This window comes from Nicotiana attenuata, chromosome 5 (genome assembly GCF_001879085.1).
Source record: "Nicotiana attenuata strain UT chromosome 5, NIATTr2, whole genome shotgun sequence".
Taxonomy (NCBI): domain Eukaryota; kingdom Viridiplantae; phylum Streptophyta; class Magnoliopsida; order Solanales; family Solanaceae; genus Nicotiana; species Nicotiana attenuata.
The window spans coordinates 9,858,797-9,881,273 of record NC_031993.1 but is presented as its reverse complement, the minus strand read 5'-3'; the positions used below and the strand labels follow the sequence as shown (position 1 = coordinate 9,881,273).

At 38.0% G+C, this 22,477-nt stretch overlaps 3 protein-coding genes and 1 long non-coding RNA gene across 4 annotated transcripts; 3 read left to right on the top strand and 1 right to left on the bottom strand.

Moving 5' to 3' along the window:
• On the top strand, positions 728–979 carry LOC109226278. The gene is made up of 3 exons (XR_002068021.1): positions 728–742; positions 812–885; positions 963–979. It is a non-coding gene; the product is annotated as an uncharacterized LOC109226278 (long non-coding RNA).
• On the bottom strand, positions 9,401–12,813 carry LOC109226277 (growth-regulating factor 3-like). The gene is made up of 4 exons (XM_019391066.1): positions 12,449–12,813; positions 12,157–12,342; positions 11,195–11,519; positions 9,401–10,051 (listed from the first exon to the last, which is right to left on the bottom strand). The coding sequence occupies exons 1-4, from the start codon at positions 12,642–12,644 to the stop codon at positions 9,643–9,645; spliced, it is 1,116 nt and encodes a 371-aa protein (XP_019246611.1). The 5' UTR covers positions 12,645–12,813; the 3' UTR covers positions 9,401–9,642.
• On the top strand, positions 17,453–18,387 carry LOC109225950. Its single transcript, XM_019390757.1, has 3 exons — positions 17,453–17,760; positions 17,826–17,923; positions 18,107–18,387. Exons 1-3 carry the CDS (start codon positions 17,453–17,455, stop codon positions 18,385–18,387), a joined length of 687 nt encoding a protein of 228 aa, XP_019246302.1.
• On the top strand, positions 19,198–20,551 carry LOC109225948. The gene is made up of 2 exons (XM_019390756.1): positions 19,198–19,998; positions 20,186–20,551. Exons 1-2 carry the CDS (start codon positions 19,198–19,200, stop codon positions 20,549–20,551), a joined length of 1,167 nt encoding a protein of 388 aa, XP_019246301.1.

Here is a 22,477-nt window from a genome sequence, read left to right as displayed (position 1 = left end):
AGGTCATTTTGATAAGAAGGAGGGGCTCGACCGGTTCAGGGGTGGGTTTGGGCCAAACATCTGGGCGGTTTAAGGGGTAAAGATTTGGGCCTGGAGAAATTATCCAGACAGCCCAAATTTGCTCTTTTCTCTTTTATCTTCACCTCTTTTCAATTCCTATTTTTCAATTCTTTCTTTTTTTCTTCTTTTTTCAGATTTTGTTAGATACAAATTAAAATAAAAAGAAGACCTGATTTAATTCCAACACTAAACTAATTGCTTTCTCAAAATTAATCAAGTCCTAAATTAAAAAGAAAACTATAATAAATTCGACAATTAAAAAGTCAAAAATGCAAAATAAACTATTTTTGTTATTTTCTTTCATATTATGCCACAATTAATTAACTAATTATCCTAAAAAAATATAAAATAGGGCCCTAAATTCAAATGTACATATATTTTTGTGTGTTTTTCATTAATTAAAGGGAAAAAGGTCAAAATTGCCCCTCTACTATTATTTATTGGTTGCTTGTGCCACCCGTTATACTTTTGGGCCATTCTTGTCCCTACCATTAATGAACTTTAAATAAATACCCCTAACCCTAACGTCTATACACAGTGGCAGCTGACCACATGAATTTTATCCAAGTCAGCTGCCATGTCAGCTTCCACATCAGCGGGCCCACCAATTTAAAACCCCACAACACCCATTTACTATCCGTCTCTTACCAACAATAGGGCTCAGAATTAGCACAATCAACAGGTATGCTGGATATGCATGAACATAGCGAGAAAAATTGTGTAGAATTCTCAAGAAGGAATTCTTTTACAGCAACCAGGAGCTCTCTCGAAGATATGGAGTTGGAAACTAGGGCACTGACTGAACCTCTTCCAACAAATCAACAGGTATAACAAACACAAATATTCACTAAAATTTGACTACGTTGCACTGATAGATTTGTTTTGAACTAATTTGCTTCTAGGCTTACAGAAACCATCGCTTATACATAATTGAAAGATGGCTTAACAAGTATCAGATTCTTTACCCCAAAGGTTTTTGTCTGCACATAAATCTTTTATTCACCTGCAATATGATTTTTGATTGTCCACAACTCTGCAAGTACCTTAATCTGCTTTGCTTTTACGGTCAGGTTCTGAAGCATTCTGGAAAGCAGAACAAAGAACGGGATGTTAAGGATGATGATTATGGCGAGGAGGATTGTGGAGGAACTTTCGCCCTCTATGGACAGTGGCAAACTGAACCACTGTGTCTTCCTCCTGCAGTAAATGGATTGTGCTACTTCTGTTCTTCCCAAATTATTATTGGGGTTCTTCAATGTCCCAATTTTCCTTCATGGGGCCGTCTGAACCCTAATTGTTGGTAAGAGTCGAAGTATAGTAAATGGGTGTTGTGGGGTTTTATATTGGTGGGCCCGCTGATGTAGAAGCTGACATGGCAGCTGATTTGGATAAAATTCATGTGGTCAGCTGCCACAGTGTACAGACGTTAGGGTTAGGGGTATTTATTCAAAGTTCGTTAACGGTAGGGACAAAAATGGCCCAAAAGTATAACGGGTGGCACAAGCAACCAATAAACAATAGTAGAGGGACAATTTCGACCTTTTTCCCTTAATTAAAATGTACAGACAAAATACAAACAATTAACAAAAAATGCCACAAAAATCCACGAAATTGCAAACACTAAAAGAAATTATTTTGTTTTGAATTTATGGGAGTAATTCGTATAGGGCAAAAATCACGTGCTCACATCGCGGAGCGTCTTGTTTTCATTTTCCATTACTTCCATTTTCTGTAGGACGGCTGCAAGTGCATCGGTACCTGCATCAACAGTGGTGTTAGTGTTACCTGTTAGATGGGCGGGCTGCTCGCCAGGGGTAGTTGCGGTATCTGCTTGCGCGGTGTTTCTGTTCTCCCTTTGAACGGGTCTGTCAAGTATATTGTTTAGAGTGTTTTTCAGCCACTCTTCCAGTAATTTTTTCACTGCTGGTGGTGCTTCTTCAACTGCGGACGTAGAGGCTCCCCTCTCGCGCGAAACTGTTACGCTTTCGTGAGGGGGAGGTGAAGCACTCCGCCTGGGCGTGGCGTTCAGTGTTTCATTCTCATTGTCTCCTCTACCATCTTCGTTAATGGTATTTAGAAGGTTGGTGGTGACGCCTGCTATTGCTTTCAGTCTTGCATCTCCTTTTCCTGCCATTGTTAGTATGTGTAAACGAAGGAAAGATGGTTGTCTTTCTTTTTTTCTTTTTGACCTAGGAAGAACTATAGTTTCAACTAAAAAATTCTCCACAGACGGCGCCAAATTGTTTAAGCAATTTAAATGTTAAACCAATTAATGATAAATTAGACAGATGAATCTTAGTTGAACTTAATAAATTCTAGATCTAATGAAAAGACGTTTCAGTGTGATGCGTGGGGCTTTGGAGCATTAAGTAATAGACTTAATTTACTTAATTTTCTATGATTGATGATAGGATAAATGAGCGACGAATGTATGCGATGACAAAGATCGTAATGGAAAAAAAGAACTTTTACCCAATGATTGTTTGATTAGGATATTCCTTCACTTTGAGGGTCATGTGGTGATACGAGAGATCCAAAATATATATCTGGGATCTTGAGATTTATGGATAAAGGTTGAACAACATGTGCTTAAACGTATGAGTAAGACAACTTTTCGTATATTCCTCCTTCAGCTTTTACAATGTGTTCTCCTTTGTTCAGAAAGGCAGATCCCCTTTTGTTCTCTTTCTCTTCCTATTAATAAGGGACATTCCCCCAAAAAATCCTAAAAAGTACAACATAAAGTATATCCAAAGGAATATTCTTCTTGCCTATTTCTTAATTTAAGTTACCGTTACTATCCTATCTCAGTTGGTCGCTTCTAGCGTCGGCCTTCATGAGGACGACTGTCAGTCGTTGTGTTGTGGTCGACCCCGTCCTATGCCTTGCTTATCCGTTACCGTGGCTACCAAATTCAGACCTATACAGTAAGTCCCTCTATCTGTTGAGGTCGTGGCCCCGCACGTCCTGGATAAGCGGACATCATGCGTTCCCGTCATGGGAGAATTTGGCTATTAGATTGCGCCGGGTTGACTAAGATCGAGAGGACGACACAACATGCGGAATCCTGAATGGTATGGTTGTAAAGATGTGACGTCATTGCCACGTGCGTCATCATTATGCATCTTCCCGAGACAACGTCTGTGTGCTCGTCGCTTCGGTTTTAGCGCCGTTGACAATCTTTTGCTTCGATTCTCGCGCCACCCAGCCCTATAAATAGGTCAGGATTTTTGTTTTTTTCCAGAAATTTTTGCCATTTCCTTCCTTGTATGCACATTATTCTCCTTTGATCATCTTTATCAGTTCTTAGCTCCGTTTCTGCAATTCTGTTTCTCATCCTCATGTTTAGTTATCGTCTCTCCCTTTAGGTTTACTAGCACATTTTCTGTTATCGAGATGTCTCGAACCCTTCGCGCACATGACGACGTTTCCGACGCCACTCCGTTGTCAGTGGCTCCCCCTTCCGGTGGCGAGGATATCGCGACTGAGGAGGGTGATAGTATTCCTACCGTGGAAGAGACACTCCCCAGAAACCCTTTATCCAGAAACGACTTCCATAAGAAGCTTGCTCCTTCCCCTGTTCCGGTGATCTCGAAAACCGAGCCATCTCATATAGATGAACTCCGGCCTACATACCGTATTCCTTCTCACATCGAGATGGTTCCAGGTGGGGGGGGGGGGGACATTGTAGAGGTCCACAGACTTGGATATTGTGCTTTTTACGTGTATCCTTTCGTGATTGGTCATACTCTCCCTCTTCTCCCGCTAGCGGAGGAGTTCTGTCGATTTTACGAAGTCTGCCCAGCACAGCTGTCTCCGTATTTGTATAAAATTTTCTTGATACTGACGATGTGCGCAGAGTTGGCTGGGTGTGAGGTTGACATCCACCACCTTATACATTTGTTTTCCCCAAGCTTTCATAGAGGTACCATGATCCATCTACGACATCGCGGGACCAGGGGGCTGGTGGTTGGAACGGATGACAGGGCGAGCCGGAAGTTTTGGCACAAGTATTTATTTATCAAAACGGAGCACTTGGTGTCGGACCCTGCTAGATTTCCAGAGCAGTGGAATCATCAGCGTAGGTGTCGATGACGTACGCTTCTTATCTGCTTTCGTTCTTTCTGCCTTTTATTCATCTGCGATTTTTAAGTACAGCTGAGAGGTGTGCACCCTTTCGCGTCATCGCCATTGAGGATTGGGTAGCTCACGTGCTACCTTGCATGGTGGGGATCCGAGATTAGGCCGTTTTCTTCAAACGCTTTGGACCAAAGGTTTCATCTGGTAAGTTACTTTTGCTCCGACTTTCGGCTGTCTGTTATCGCTTATTGATACGACCTCTATGTGGTGACAGGTCGACGGACTTCCAGAAAGAAGGCTCCAGTCCCAGCATTTCGCCAGGCTATTGCATCGGCAGGGATGCAATTTACTTTGTCCGAGGCCGACCGTGGAGGTCGTACTCAGACTTTGTCAACAAGGGACCCTCCTCGGGATGTCACAGTACGGGACGAGATCTCCTATCATCGACTCAGCGGCTTCCATGATGTCGGGATCCTTGATGACGTCTATCTGTACGTCGGATTTAGTTTCTGACATTGTTAATTGCTATGCTTCCGCGTTTGCTCCCTTTAGTTGTTGGGTGTACGTGCAATCCTGGGCGATGCGATAGCATTCTTGAGCAGTGCGTTGTTCGCCTGGGATGCTGAATATTCCCCATGGGGTAGGGAACTTGATTACTAGATATAGTCTTGACAGACTCATGGCGTGTATCCATGGCCCTCCTATGATAGCGTTGTAGCTATATCTTTGTCCATGATATGAAACGTTGTTTCGAGGGTGACTCCCCCGGCTAGAACGGGTATTATTTCTCCAGAAGTTCGCTCAGCTGCATTACTAAAAGTCGTTAGTGTTATGCAACGCGGTACTATCTTGTTCTCGAGTCTCCTCTATATGAGGACCCGAGGGTGGATAATACACGCGCCGCTTCCATCATCTACCATTATTCTTTTCACATCGATATCTGAAATACGTAAAGTAATAACAAGAGCATCAAAATGAGGGAAAGTCAAACCGTCGGTATCCGACTTGTCGAAGATGATACTGTCTTCGAGGTCATCACACCGTTCGTGAGTGATCGACCGCTTGAGTTTGTGTGTAGTGGTGAATTTCACATGGTTGATCACTGCCTCGTCACCTCCGCTGACGATCATTTGGATTGTACGAGTGGGGGAGGGTGGCTTTGGAGGTCCCTGGTGCTGTTCACGTCCGCGACCAAAGTTGGCCCATCCCCGGTCGCTCATTAGTTCCCTCAGGTGCCCTTGGTTCAACATTTTTACTACCTCTTGCCGTAGAGCTACGCAATCCTCATTTTTATGACCCCGCTCCTGGTGAAATTCATAGAGGACATTCGATTTTCTCGTGCTGAGGTCGGACTTCATCTTCTATTGCCATTTCACCTTAGTGTCGAGCTTCTCTAGTGCGTACACTATTTATGAAGGGGAAACACAAAAATTGTGAGCGGATAAGAGTGGAGGCATACCTCTTTCGTTTTTCTGAGTCCCAGTGTGTGGCCTGGGCAGCCCTTCTGCATGTCGGGGAGACGGTGGGACGACTGTTCTGACGTAGGGCTGATGTCTTTCTCGGTTGATACGGGGACCTGGTTGATCTCTTCGACCGTCGTTACGACGATCTTTCCTCGGCTCTATTTGAACTGATGTCAGCTGTTGGGTCGGACCATTAAGGTCGTCCTCGTCGGCTCTTACCTCGGCGCAATAGGCATTGTGAATTTCTTCCCAAGTGGTGGGAGGGTATTTCATGAGCCTGCTTAATAGTTTTCTGGTTGCCCTCGACCCGTTATCTAGAAAGCCGCTATAGCCATCCCTTCTGATACATTTGGTAGGCTCATTCTCACCCTATTAAACTGGGCGAGGAAGTCCCTGAGTCCCTCGCTGGGCGATTGCCTAACGGCGAATATGTCGTTCATCCTGGCTTCTGCCTTCTTAGCCCCTGCATGGGCGGTGACAAACTTGTCGGCCATTTCCTCGAACGTCGCTATCGATCGCGCCGGCAGTTGTGAATACCAGGTTAGGGCTCCCCCCCCCCCCCGCCTGTTAAGGTTTCGCCAAACTTCTTTAATAACACTGATAGTACTTGCTCCTTCAAAAGATCTTTGCCCTTCACCGCTGTGACATAATGGACGATGTGATCTTCGGGGTCTGTAGTGCCATCGTATATCTTCAGGTACGATGGCATCTTGAAGGTTTTGGGAATGGCATGTGGAGTCGCTTCCTCGTTGTGCGGTTGTTCGACGAATCGACCAACATCTCGTTTTTGCAGTAATTTTGGGGCGCCTGGTATTTTATCAACCCTTTCTTGATGCTCCCTCATCTGGTCGCGGAGCTCCTTGTTTTCGTTTTCCATTTCTTCCATTTTCTTTAGGACGGCTGTAAGTGCATCGTTACCTGCATCAACAGTGGTGTTAGTGTTACCTGTTAGAGGGGCGGGCTGCTCGCCAAGGGTTGTTGTGGTATCTGCTTGCGCGGTGTTTCTGTTCTCCCTTTGAACGGGTCTGTCAAGTATATTGTTTAGAGTGTTTGTCAGCCACTCTTCCAGTAATTTTTTCTGTGCTGGTGGTGCTTCTTCAACTGCGGACGTGGAGGCTCCCCTTTCGTGCGAAACTATTATGCTTTCGTGAGGGGGAGGTGAAGAACTCCGCCTGGGCGTGGCATTCGGTGTTGCGTTCTCGTTGTCTCCTCTACCATCTTCGTTGATGGTATTTAGAAGGTTGGTAGTGACGCCTGCTATTGCTTTCAGTCTTGCATCTCCTTTTCCTGCCATTGTTAGTATGTGCAAACAAAGTAAAGATGGTTGTCTTTCTCTTTTCTTTTTGACCTAGGAAGAACTATAGTTTCAACTGAACAACTCTCCACAGACGGCGCCAAATTGTTTGAGCAATTTAAATGCTAAACCAATTAATGATAAATTAGAAGGATGAATCTTAGTTGAACTTAATAAATTCTAGATCTAATGAAAAGACATTTCAGTGTGATGCGTGGGGCTTTGGAGCATTAAGTAATAGACTTAATTTTCTATGATTGATGATAGTATAAATGAGCAATAAATGTATGCAATGACAAATAACGTAATGGAAAAAAGAACTTTCACCCAATGATTGTTTGATTAGGATATTCCATCACTTTGAGGGTCACGTGGTGATACGAGAGATCCAAAATATATATCTGGGATCTTGAGATTTATGGATAAAGGTTGAACAACATGTGCTTAAATGTATGAGCAAGACAACTTTTCGTATATTCCTCCTTCAGCTTTTACAATGTGTTCTCCTTTGTTCAGAAAGGCAGATCCCCTTTTGTTATCTTTCTCTTCCTATTTATAAGGGACATTCCCCAAAAAAACCCTAAAAAGTACAATATAAAGAATATCCAAAGAATGTTCTTCCTGCCTATTTCTTAATTTAAGTTACCGTTACTATCCTATCTCAGTTGCCCGCTTCTAGCGTCGGCCTTCATGAGGACGACCGTCAGTTGATGTGTCGTGGTCGACCCCATCCTTTGTCTTGCTTATCCGTTACCGTGGTTACCAAATTCGGACCTATACAAATATGTCTAAATACCAGCTGAATCATGTGATATGGAGAAAATATTTCAAATGATTTAATGTAGTTTTCCCACTTTTGGTTGAAAATCTTCTTTCTTTTGAGAAATTTTTTGCAAAATATTTAATGTAACTTATCTCCGGAGAATGATTCCATTAAGAAATAATCTTTTTGGGAAGATATTCTTGGCCATACCAATGCTAAACAAGCATGTATGCATGAACCGTATGAGTTAGTTGGCTTAGATATTTGTATTCTGTAGATTATTGTCTAGACGAGCAAGAGATTAGCAGCACCAGATCAAGTAATTAAAGAGAAGTTTTGAAAGTGTATTCATTCTATATGAAACAGAGAAATACATTGGAGTATTTTCGTGGCATATATCAAAAGTCTTTATTTTTTCAAAGAGTGAATACCCTGAGACCCCCTTAAACTATCATGTTTTTGTTAGTTACAAACTTAAACTATTTGGTGTTCCCAAAATCCCCCTTAACTATATCCCCTGTATATTAAAAAAAACCTCGTCGATTTTTTAATAAAATAAGTAAGGTAACTTGCCAAAAGACGCGTGAGAGATGAAATTATATATTAAAATGACCCCAGTTGGGCATTTCTAATTGTTAATTACTATTACCCACTTTATAAAATTTAATTTTTGTATTTTCCCTCTATTTTCTTTGTATTCTAGCCTTCTTCTTCATTATTTTTATCTTTCTTTCTTCCTTTATTCTTATGGATTTCATATGAAATTTTTTTCTTCTTGTTTCTTCAAAAATTATCTTTCTTCTTCTTTCAACCAAACCCTAATTTTTTTCCCCAGATCTCATATTAAACTATAATCCCAGTGAAGACGAAGGTTATTGGGAAAAATCCAATGTTTAATCAAAGTTTAATGGTAAAAATCATGATTGAGACATGGTGTAGCCATTATCGGAGGAGATAGAAGAGAATTTACTTTTTTTACAAATGACCACGTATTTATCCCTTCATCCTCTTCCTTTGATTTTTTTAATCTCCCAAATATTTACCCTTTTAATTATTTTTATTATTATTTAAAATTCGTAATTAAATTGATATATCATATTACACTAGGTAAATAGAAGGGTGTATCACACTCACCACTAAAAAATTGACAATGGTTTTTTAATATATAGTTGTATATAGTTAAGGGGAATTTGGTGACACCGGATAGTTTAATAAGGTAACTGATAATAAAGTAATAGTTTAGGGGGGTTTTTAAGAAATTCACCCTTTTTCAAACTGAGTCAAACTATTGCACATAATATCAAAAAGTATAATTTTAATTTGTGACTATTCAAACAAAATTATGTGACTATTCAAATAAACTTAATTGACATGATATAATCACCAAGTGGCTGAATTCGTTCCTCAAAATAATGGAAAAAATGAATACAAAATAAGATAACGGGAGGGTAAAAGAAGCTATAATTGTCCATTAATTTGGGCATGAGCAAAGGCGGAGCTAGAATTAGAAATTTATGGGTTCTGTATTTGTTACCGAATCCATAAGTCATCTTAGCTACTGGGTTATTTATACATATTTTATGAATTTTCTAATATAAATACTGGGTTTGCAAAAGTTACAGAGATCGTCGAACCCGTAGTTAGCGCTCTCCCTATGCTCCGGCCATGAGGCGGGTTCGAGCAGGACCTAATTGTTAAAGGAATTGTATCGTTCACTAGTACAGTTCCAAAAACATCAAATTGACGGTAAAGTTAACCAAAAGCTAAATGTATAACTTTGGTCAACAAAATATTCATATCACACCAAACTCAAACTAATACACACCACATTCCATGCACATTTTTACAGCTGATAGTTAGTGAAGCCTCAAATGCAAAAAAAAAAAAAATAATAAACAACACCATGATCAAGGAAAAGAAGAAAACAACAAAGTTTCCAAGAAACACCTTTGTCACTAAAAATCAACAAGACACTTTGAATATCAAGTGCTAATATAGCTGGCCTCCGACGTGCTACCTCGTGACAACTCATACAAAACGCTGGTCGGGGAGGAGTTAGTCGTCGATGACCTTAAGGCCTCGGCTAGTGGCCCACCACCCATTGAGGTTCGCCATGTAGACCGTTGAACGTTACCTACTTGAGCATCAGAGTTATAGCCATCTCCACCGGTTGAGAGCTTCAACGAGAAGTCGGACGAGGGGTTTCCGGGCATTGAAATGGAAAGGCTGGTAGCAGAAACTACTGATCTTGAGTTACTTCCAACATTGTCACCTTCTTGAAGTTGGCTAGGCCAATCATCAAAAAATTGCCGGAGGATTTGGCCACTGGATTTGCCATCAGCAGATATATCTTTTTGGGCTTCTAGTGGACCCTTTTTGGACTCTGTTGGCCTACAAATAAACATCATGACAGCCCAGCCCAAATCAAGCATGGGACAAATTGAAGTAAAAAGCTGTAAAATACATAGGGGAACCTTTTTAATGCACAAAGAACATGGGCACAGATCACTTTTAGTCCGCGACAGAAACTATTTACCTCCGGTAGCAGCAAAAATGTATAAAATTTGAATATTTTTTGTATATAACATACAGAAATATATATATATATATATATATATATATATATATATATATATATATATATATATAATAAATATACATTTTTCGGTTACTATTTTGAGAGCGTCTATAATATGTAATTTTCCCAATAAACATAACAACTGTATAGGCTGAAATCTTATTACCCACAAACAAAAAAGCAGCACCCTGTGGGGTACCTAGAAAGAAAATTGAAAGTGGGCCAAAACAATCTTAAACAGATTCTAAAAATCCAAGAATAATTCAATAAGTGGACCCTGCCAATCAATAAGGCAAAAAGGAAAAAAAAAAATAGGATAAAGGAACTTAGAGAAAATGGAATTATTTGATCAAGGTTTAACATAGATTTTCTCCCTGTTGGGAGACAAGTAACACTTAACAGTTATATACAAAGATGTCTCTTTGGAGGTGGTAGGAAAATAAGAGAGGATGGGGAAGAAGGGAATAATGGAGGATATTTATTGGTCCTTTTAAGAAAAAAGTAAAGTTCAATGCTTTAATGCATAATTGAACTTCTTGTCATCTCTCTTTTGCAAAAAAAACAGTAAAGAGAGTCTGCACAAAGTAACACTTTGCACTGAGAAAATGAGTTAGCTAGTACCCAAAAGAAAAAAAACAATGAATATGAAGAACAATTATTTCAGAAACTTGCACATAAATGAGTGTATATATCTCTAGATTTAAACTACTCCCTCCATTCACATTTACTTGGCAACAACAAAAACAATAATAATATTTTTCAACTTTAGAAAACATAAGAGTATTTTTTCAAATTCTACCATTCTATTTCAAGAAGCCATATAGTCATTAATTAATACAATCAAATGATTTTCTTAATTGATGTGGCAAGATCTTAAGCGACAGATAAACTTGAAGCAGAATGAGTAACAAAAAAGCCCTAATAAACTGCAGAAATAATGAACAAAAGATATGTACCTTTGATTGAGATGAAGAGTATCAATGGAAGATGAAGGTCCAGATAGAGAAAAATGAGTAGCAGCAGCAGCAGAATGGCCAGCCATTTTTGCCAAGTTTTGATGAGAAACAGTAGTACTAGTGTTGAGTTTACCACCATTAATGGCAGGTGTGGGAATTTCCACAGGCTTTCTTGAACGGCTGCGGCCACGATGAACGTGACGCTCGCAGTATTTCTGGCCAGCCACTACATCCCTTGAACACCTCCATTTCTTCCCGTCAGTTCTACGACACCTCCCTGGTTCTGGATCCATTGCTGCTCTTCCCCAGTAACCCGATTGCATCACTTCAAACAAATTGTTCATTAGTCACTCCATTTCTTTGTAGATTATAAATCAAATGATTTTATCAATAGTAGCAGGTAATCCAGACTTACTTTTTATGGACAATTAAATATACTCCAGTTATATTAAAGGCCACCATGGTGCACAAAGCATGGTATAGGTGAAATAGTCTAAAGTACTTTTGCCCTATCAAATTAAAGAAGTTAAACTCAGAATGAAAACATCATTTACAACAAAAATATGCCAGAAATATTCTTGGAATGCAGTAATACACATCGGTTGAGCTCATTAACCTATAAGCTTATACCTGGATACATTAAGAATAATGTACTATCAACCACAGGAAGGCATTAACACTGAGTCATTTGGATTTGGTTTTGTTTTTTTAAGTGAAAAGAATTTTATGTTTGGGTAAAGGTTTTTATATTGTGTTTATAAGTCAAAGTAATAAGGTATTGAAGATATTAGCAAAGGACTAAGAGAGACATACATCAAGAACAGAAATTTAGAGAAGCATTTACATTGAAAATAGCAAAGAAGTCACCACAAACACACACACAAAATAAAGAGAAGACAGGATTATATATAGTATCACACTTGAAATAAATTAAACTGCAAAATATAAAGCAATTAACTTACAAGCTTGCTGGTAATGAGGATACTGTTGCATGGGATGAGAGGAGTAATATGAGGTGATAATGCTTTTCTTAACGAGATGTAGAAGTTCAGGAGGAACAGGTGCACCCGCTATAAAATGTCTATATATCAAAGCCTGCAGTTCAAGCTCCTGCCACTGGCCCAGACTGAAGTAACTACTCCCCATCCCTATTCCAACAAAAGCAAAAAATAACGAAATATTTTTCACATGTAATACTACCTAACAATAAAACTGAACTTGTAAGCAAGAAAAAAACATAAACTTTATTCTTACTGGGAAATTTGGTAGGAGTAGTGGTTGTTGAATCTGACAATTTAGTAGTTGGTTCAGATACAAACAATGGAAGAGCAGAATCAGAAGCAGAGTCGAAGTCAAGGTGAAGTCTTGGTATTTTTGCAGAAGAAGTTGGTGTTTCTTGTTCTTCTGACTCATGTTGCTGGTTTCTCCATTGCTTCAGATTGAAGTCCATAGAGAGAGAGAGAGAAAGATGGCTTTTTTTTTCTTTCTGTTTTGGCTTTTATTTACTATGGTTTTATTACTGGTATGAAGATAAGATGCATTTTAATGTGAGGGAGTGAAAGTGAACTATGAAGAGAAAGTTTTGGAGAAGCTTTTTGCCTCTGTGTGGACCCTTTTATATATCTTTTGCATGAGTCCGAAACCAAAATGTTGCTATTTTAGAATCAAAACACATAAATAGGTGTAAAAAAAAAGGTAACAAAAATATATATAGCGCCAGAAATAGTGGCGCTATATATAAACGGCTAACTGGCGTTTATGTATAGCGCCACTATTTCTGGCGTTATACACTGTCAGAGTGATATAGCGCCAGGTTTTCTGGCGTTATACACTGACACAGTGATATAGCGCCAGAAAACCTGGCGTTATATCCCTCACCAAAAAACCCTCCATCTTCTTCCACCGTCTTCTTCTTCACCATTATTCTAATCCCCCTTCCTAAAATTGGTCCCCCCTCTGTCCGCCACTAAAAAAAAAAACAAAAAATTTTGGGTCCCCCCGGCACATAAAACTTGAAGAACGTAGGTCCCACACTCGAGTAGAGCTTCTTGTTATCGTTGATTCACGCTTTCGGAGTCAAATTTTCTATCTATTTGCTTTCCGAAAATTCTAAATCGAGGTATTTCGATTTATTTTAAGTTGAAACTTTTATAATAATGCATATTATTTGATTTGTATGTGTTCTATTTCGGTTGGTGGTTTTATTTTCGAAATTAGCATCTTAAATTTATCCGAATTTAATTTTACTGTTTTATATAAAAATATATATTTGTCAAATAAATTTGTCTGCTAATATTCTCATTTATATATATGTGCTTTCATGCCGTTTTGTGTTTTATTTGCAATTAAATTTATTTGTTATTTATGTTTAGTTTAGATTATTTTTTAGCGTAGTAAAATCTAGACCTTTTTAGCGTAGTAAAACGTAGACCCTTTTAGCGTAGTAAAATTTAGAGCCTTGTAGCGTAGTAATGTGTAGTATTTTAGCTTAGAATTCCTTTTGTTTTAGTATCTATTACTGGTATTTCGATCCTCAAAATATGGAGCCCAGAACCCATATGTAAGTAATTTATACAATTAAGTTATTAAAAAATACGAATTTCAATTATAAAAAATACATNAGATACTAAAACAAAAGGAATTCTAAGCTAAAATACTACACATTACTACGCTACAAGGCTCTAAATTTTACTACGCTAAAAGGGTCTACGTTTTACTACGCTAAAAAGGTCTAGATTTTACTACGCTAAAAAATAATCTAAACTAAACATAAATAACAAATAAATTTAATTGCAAATAAAACACAAAACGGCATGAAAGCACATATATATAAATGAGAATATTAGCAGACAAATTTATATTTTTATATAAAACAGTAAAATTAAATCCGGATAAATTTAAGATGCTAATTTCGAAAATAAAACCACCAACCGAAATAGAACACATACAAATCAAATAATATGCATTATTATAAAAGTTTCAACTTAAAATAAATCGAAATACCTCGATTTAGAATTTTCGAAAAGCAAATAGATAGAAAATTTGACTCCGAAAGCGTGAATCAACAATAACAAGAAGCTCTACTCGAGTGTGGGACCTACGTTCTTCAAGTTTTATGTGCCGGGGGGACCCAAAATTTTTTGTTTTTTTTTTAGTGGCGGACAGAGGGGGGACCAATTTTAGGAAGGGGGATTAGAATAATGGAGGAAGAAGACGGGGGAAGAAGAAGATGGAGGGTTTTTTAGGGAGGGATATAACGCCACTATTTCTGGCGCTATATCACTGTCAGTGTATAACGCCAGAAATAGTGGCGCTATATCACTCTGACAGTGTATAACGCCAGAAATAGTGGCGCTATACATAAACGGTCCAGTTACCGTTTATATATAGCGCCACTATTTCTGGCGCTATATATATTTTTGTTACTTTTTTTTTTTTACACCTATTTATGTGTTTTGATTCCAAAATAGCAACATTTTGGTTTCGGACTCTCTTTTGCAGTGGGAAACCCTGCACAAGTGGAATTATGCCATTTAATATACCATTAACCATATTTATGAGTCGCGAGAATAATCTGCTTTAATCTCTTGAAATGTGATCTTTTTTCCGATTCTGCGTCACTTGTGAATCCAGCTATCTTTTTACTATAAAATTGTAAAAAAATTCTGCTAGTAATCAGCAGTCTCGACTTTAATTTTTTTTTTTGGTAATTAATTAAGCTTTGCTTCTAAAATTAAAGTTATGTACAGTATAAAAAAGCAATGAATGAAGAACATCATGCCCCAACTTTCAACGTAAAATTTTCTTTGATATTGAGTATTATAACCCATAATAAGCATTCTACAATACAAATACAATAATCCAGCTAGTGCGTTCTGATGAATGGCTGAACCATACGCAAAATTAATATTTGAGACAATTATGCTGGATTAACAAACTCCTTAATAGAAATAATTTCCCTTTAGTAAGTCAAAAAGTATAGCGATCGATGTTAATTAAAATTTAATTTTGAATCCTCGGCAAAAACGCATGTTAGGACCGATTTTCTTTTAATTAATTTTACCAACAAAAATTTCTATGATTTTTTTGCTCCTGCATGTCTTCCTCTATAGTCTATACTATTGTGTTTATATGCGTATTCGCCTTGTGCTGAGGGTTTATCCGGAACCGTCTCTTTACTTGTACTCCTCCAGTTTATAATAAGTGACCAATTTGCATTGGGCACACTCATTAAGAAAATATAAAATTCTAGAGAAAAATAGTTAGTGTGACTAAATTATCCGTAATTAAATGTTGCAGCATAGTTAATGTGAGAAGTAAAAGATTTTTAGGGATACGTACTTAAGGGTAATTCGAAAAAAAAAATTTATCTTAATTTTATATAAATGAATACTTATTTTGGATCAAAATAAAATGACAAATTTGATCACTTGTTGCAGACAGCATAAGACAGGGTTAAGATTGCGTACTAACTGTTGTTTCGGACTCAAATTATAGTGAATATATGGTTATTGTTATTGTTGTTACCGACAAAAACTGAAATTGATTGGAATTTCAAATGGATACATAAAGCAAAAAGAAAATCTTGAGGCAGTGAGCACTTGAGAAAAGTAAAAGAAATGAAAAAGGCTTTTAGGTAAGCTATAGGCACTTGAGAGGAAGACAGTCAGACAAGACAATTGAGAAAAAAGAAAAGAACACGACAGACAAAAATAAATTAAAAAAATATTTAGGTTGTAAGCTTCTGCAGACTCTCTGCGCATCTCTGTCTGTAGCTGTAAGTATTGGAAAGTGAACCCCAAAAAAAGCAGTTATGACTAATGAGTAGGATTTCGAGGCTCAGTTCTGGGGCCTTCTGTTTGGGGCTCAACAACGCCAACTTTTTCACCATTTTATTTTGGCTACGAGTCAAGAACTGAAACATGAGAGAATGTGAAAGACAGAAAGAGAAAAATTTAAGGAGTTGACAATTGCAAGTTCTATTTCAGAAAAATATTCAGACTTTTGTCTAAATTTCATAAGCAGTTGCTAAGGTTTGGTCAGATGGAGGAAGACGAGGAGGAGGAGGTCAAATTTAATTTAGAAATTTATTTTTCACTTCCGAGTTTGGACACAACTAATTAACTTAACGAGGACATGATTATTAATAGTAGCATGTGAAGGTCGAGAATTATGATAGAAGGTTAGTAGAACGTTCTTCTTTTTCAGTAGTACTAGTACGAATTCTTATTTTTTTTCCTTAGATTTCTATTAGTACCTGTTATTTCTTTTATTTCGATCATCTTATAATCTTGTTGTTGTTACTGTCTTTTTTTGTATATATACCGTATTTTTTTCATTATTGTTGTATTTATTCTTTTCTTGAGTCGAGAGTATAAGGATTACGTATACACTACTCTTCTCATATCCCGCTAAATGAAAGTATATTTGGTATGTTGGTTTTGATATAGTGATAGCCAATGATTCATAGAAATAGTAAACTAAGGGAAAATTATTTTGTTCAATAGAATGGAAACTTATTCACATGCTACTAAAAAAGAATGTGATATATTTCTTGCTTATTTAATCTTTTTACTTGTGTGATATTTGCTGTCACAAAAATAAATTCGCAAAATTTTAACTTCAAAATTCTTATACTATAATATTTTTTTATATATAAAACAATATCAAAATTCAAATGGTTATATTATTGTGGTGTTAGAAATGAAAATGAAGCTTCTCTCGAATTCTCCGATGAAAGTATGAAGAAAGACAATAGAGACAAAATCGGTTCTGATTTGTGTCTGAGAATGGTGTATATCTTAAGGAAAGGATGGGTCAGACCTTTTTCGACTTGGACTTAACTCTAAACGGGCCTCTTTTGTTTTAGACTTGGTTCTACATCAAATGGGCCTTAAAGCTTCAGTTATTCCATTGGCACATTCTAAGACAAACCCAGAAGATAGAACGAGAAATTTTACATAGTAGATAGAATCATTCTTTTGTAAATATTCTTTTAGTCTGTTACAAAAGTTTGTTACAATAGCTGTAGGAATGGGCTTGTAAAATACTGCCACTTGGCAAAGTTTGTTTAGACTAGATGCTATTCTTTTGTATAAATAGATTACACTGTACATAGAAATACACACAGAAAATTTCTAAAATTCATTCACTTTTCATTCTCTTCATGGTAGCGGAGCAGGCTTGAACTGCTTCATTTTTTTTTTCACGATCCTTCAACGATTTTGGTGTTGCTTTTTTGCCTTCTTCTCTTCAGCTATGAGTACCACTGGACTGACTCCAGATCCTCTCGCATCAGCCACTTCCACTGTCGACCATGTTGTACCAGAAGCTTCAGTTATGAGTGGAGTGGTTCATTCATCATATCCCTACTATCTTCATCCCTCGGATTATCCAGGGATGAATCTTGTGTCCACAGTTTTTGATGGAAGAAGCTTTAGTGGAAGGAGAAGAGCTGTAGTAATTGCTTTATCTGCAAAAAATAAGCTTGGTTTTATTGATGGAGCTCTTACTATTCCACAAGCTGATTCTGACTTCAAAAGACTTGGGCAAGGTGTAATGACATGGTATTGTCATGGCTACTCAATTCCCTATCTAAGGAGATAAGAGAGAGTGTTCTTTACTCTCAAAGTGCCAAGGACTTGTGGAGTGATTTGGAAGACAGATTTGGACAAACTAATGGATCTAAGTTATTTCAGTTGCAAAAGGAACTTAGTGCTGTGATACAAGGTAATTTTAGTGTATAAACCTATTTTACTAAGATGAAAAACTTATGGGATGAGCTTGATGCCTTGAACACTTTCTCAGCATGTGTTTGTGAATGTGAATGTGGAGCTAAGGTGAAGAATTCTAAGGCACATCAAGATGAATGGTTGCTGTAGTTTTTTATGGGTTTGAATGACATATTCATAGGTGTTAGGAGCAATATATTGTTGTCTTTACCCCTACCTTCCATTGGACAGGCTTATTCACTGGTGATACAGAATGAGAAGCAGAGGGAGATTCATGCTGCTCCTGCATATCCAGGAGAATCAGGATCATTCCTTGCTACAAACCAGCAGGGAAATGGAAGAAGGTTCAACGAAAATAAGGGACAGAAAGGAGGTTTTGATCCTAGAAAGAATGCTAAAATATGTACTTACTGCAAAAAACCTGGGATACTATTGATAGATGCTATAAGATTCATGGTGTAGTGACATGATATTGTATAAAACATTTGTCCGGGACATCAAATACGACCTAAGGAACCATAGTCCCCGCCCCTACATGATTAAATTACATTTATTGGCGTTTTACGGCAATAAAATTGGAATTCTGCCCGATTTCTATATTTTCGTGTGCTATAGCCCACGCCTTCCGCCGTGGGCCCGGGCCCGCAGAACCGGATCAGCTAATATTTTTCCGGGACATCAAATACGACCTAAGGAACCATAGTCACCCATGCCTTCCGCTGTGGGCCCGGGCCCCCGGACCCGGATCGCCTAATATTTGTCCGGGACATCAAATACGACCTAAGGAACCATAGTCACCGCCCCGCCATGACCAAATTACATTTTTGGCATTTTACGGCAATAAAACTGGAATTCTGCCCGATTCTAATATTTTTGTGTGTTATAGCCCACGCCTTCCGCTGTGGGGCGGGCCCCCGGACCCGGATCCCCTAATATTTTTGCGGGACATCAAATACGACCTAAGGAACCATAGTCACCGCCCCGCCATGACCAAATTATATTTTTTGGCATTTTCCGGCAATAAAACTACCATGACCAAATTAAGGAAGTGTAGACTTGGGCAAGGTATAATGACATTGTATTGTCATAGCTACTCATTTCTCTATCTAAAGAGATAGGAGAGAGTGTTCTATACTCTCAAAGTGCCAAGGACTTGTGGAGTGATTTGGAAGACAGATTTGGACACACTAATGGAGCTAAGTTATTCAGCTGCAAAAGAAACTTAGTGTTGTGGTACAAGGTAATTCTAGTGTATCAACCTAATTTACTAAGATGAATAGCTTATGGGATGAGCTTGATTCCTTGAACACATTCTCAGCATGTGTTTGTGAATGTGAATGTGGAGCTAAGGTGAAGAATTTGAAGGCACATCAAGATGAAAGGTTGCTGCAGTTTTTGATGGGTTTGAATGACATATTCATAGGTGTTAGGAGCGATATATTATTTTCTTCACCCTTACCTTCCATTGGACAGACTTATTCACTGGTGATACAGGATGAGAAGCAGAAGGAGATTCATACTGCTCCTGCATATCCAGGAGAATCAGGATCTTTCCTTGCTACAAACCAGCAGGGAAATGGAAGAAGGTTCAATGAAAATCAGGAACAGAAGGGAGGTTTTGATCCTAGAAAGAATGTTGGAATATGTACTTACTGCAAAAAACCTGGGCATACTATTGATAAATGCTATAGGATTCATGGAGTTCCTGCAGATTTTAAGTTTACTAAGCAAAGGAAGTTTCAAGAGAATGTACAGGCAAATGATGTGTTTAACACAAATGAAGAGGGAATCCAAGGAAACATGAATGTACTAGGAACACAGTCACTTACCCAGGAAAATGTGACACAATTATTGCAGCTTCTACAACAGGTCAACATAGGACAGCAAGGTGCAGAAACCTCTGAAGCCTCTGTGAATTTGAGTTGTGCTGGAATAGCCAAAATTTTCAATTCCTTTGCCTGTTTCATTCAAATTGATAGTGAATCATGGATATTAGATAGTGGAGAAACTGAGCATATGACCTTTAACATAAATTTCTTTGTTAACTATAAAGCCTTGCCTAAACCTGTCATGGTCAATCTGCCTAATCACATAGAGTAAGAGTTACATATTCAGGTTCTGTTGCATTATTACGAACCCAGTTTTGCACAATGTGCTGTATGTGCCTTCTTTTAGATTCAATCTGTTGTCTGTGCACAATTTGTGCAAACAACTCCAACAGTATGTTCTTCTCACTCCTAATTCTTATTTTCTGCTGCAGGACCCTTCACTGAAGAGCCCTTTGGAGATTGGTAAGGAGACAGAAAGACTCTTCATTCTCAAGTCAAGACCTGCAGGCCCAGTTTTTAAAAGTTTCCCTAAGTCTAGTACTTCTGTACCTAGGCAGAGTTTACATTCTGTTCTAGTTTTTAATTCTTGTTTTGCTTTTTCTGATTCCAATGTAAAAGGAAAGCTATGGCATTATAGGTTAGGCCATATGCCTTTGAGTACTATGAAGAAAATTTCTGATATTTCTGTTCCTTCATGCTTTACTCATTCTACTCCTTGTCTTATTTGTCATATGGCTAGACAATCAAGCTTCCTTTTCCTTCAAGTTCTATATCAACCAAAAAGATCTTTGAACTAATCCATGTGGATACTTGAGGACCCTACAAGGATACTACCTATGATAGTTATAAATATTTTCTCACTATAGTTGATGACTACAATAGAGGGACTTGGACCTATTTACTAAGTAACAAGTCAAAGCTTTCACTGTGTTAAAATCTTATTTAGCAATGGTAGAGAGGCAATTTCATAAAAAAGTTAAGATAATCAGATCAGATAATGCTTCTGAATTGGGTTTTGGAATTGTCCAAACAGATTTTTTTCTATCCCAAGGAATTATACATCAAACCAGTTGTGTGTCCACTCCACAACATAATAGAGTTGTGGAGAGAAAACATAGGCACTTACTAGAGACATCTAGAGCTCTATTATTTCAATCTCATATACCTATATCTTTTTGGGGGGACTGCCTGCTCACATCCACTTATTTGAGCACTAGATACCCTTCTAGAGTATTAAAATTCAAGACTCCTTATGAAGTCCTTTTTTAAACCAAACCTAGCTATTCTAATTTAAGATGTTTTAGTTGTCTATGCTTTGCCTCCACCCTTTCAAGACATAGATCCAAATTTGACTCAAGGGTTGTTCCTTGTGTGTTTCTAGGCTATCCACATGGCAAAAAGGGTTATAAGGTGGTTGATCTGAAGACATTAAAAGTCTTTGTTTCTAGCGATGTAATATTTCATGAGGAATTTTTTGCCTTTGCTTCTATCAAATCTGAATCTATAGGGGCTTCTTATCTGCCAACAGCCACGTTGAACAATTCATTTCCCTTAAACTCAGACTCCTCCTCACCTTTGGTTTCATCTGACAACCAACACTCTACTTCTACTCCTTCTCCTACATCTACTGTTTCTTCTTCTCCTACCCTATTGTTTATTCTCCTACTTCTTACCCTAGTATAACTCTATTCCCTAACAGCCCATTACTAGTTGGATCATCACCAGGCTGCTCCTCTTGTAGTATCCCTTTTCCTTCACTCTCTTCACCTGTTTCTCAACCTATGGTAGGTACTCTAATTAGAAAATCTACCAGATCTCACAGTCCTCCTACATACCTCAAGGATTACAATTGTAATGCTCTTCACCTCTCAGATGTGAGTACTACATGTTTTCTTGCCCCAGTCTCTCCTCCATCCTTGTCTATTAGTAATCTTTCCAACACTAATCAACATATGCTGAATTCTCTATCATGAACCTATTAGTTATTCATAGGCTGAACATCACCAGGGTGGCAGGAAGCCATGGAACAGGAAATCGCTGCACTTGAGCTCAATAAAACTTGGGAAGTCATAGAATTACCCCCAGGTAGAAAGGCTTTACCTTGCAAATGTGTCTACAAGGTGAAGCAACGATCAGATGGTAGTGTGGAAATGCTAAAGGCTAGTTTGGTGGTAAGAGGTAATATACAGAGAGAAGGGATAGACTTCAATGAGACCTTTTCCTCGCTGGTCAAGATGACCACCATCAGATGCATTTTAGCTGTTGCAGTTAAGAAAAGTTGGGGTCTTTATCAATTGGATGTGAACAATGCGTTCTTACATGGTGATTTAAACGAAAAAGTCTATATGAAATTCCCAATTGGCTTTACACCACCTTCTCCTAACCATGTTTATAAGTTGAAGAAGTCCATTTATGGACTTCGTCAAGCTTCTAGGCAATGGTATTCTAAGCTTACATTCAAGGGATACACACATTCATTGAACGATTATTTTTTGTTTTTTAAATGGACAGATTCATCTATCTCTATTGTGGCAGTATATGTCGATGGTATATTACTGACAGGGAACGATACAAAGGAATTGACTGCATTGAAAGAACTTTAACATCAGGAGTTCAGAATCAAGGATCTTAGACACTTAAATTATTTTTTGGGAATGGAAGTTCTACGAGTTTCATGGTTTGATTCTGTCTCAGCGCAACTTCACCCTTGATTTACTGCAGGA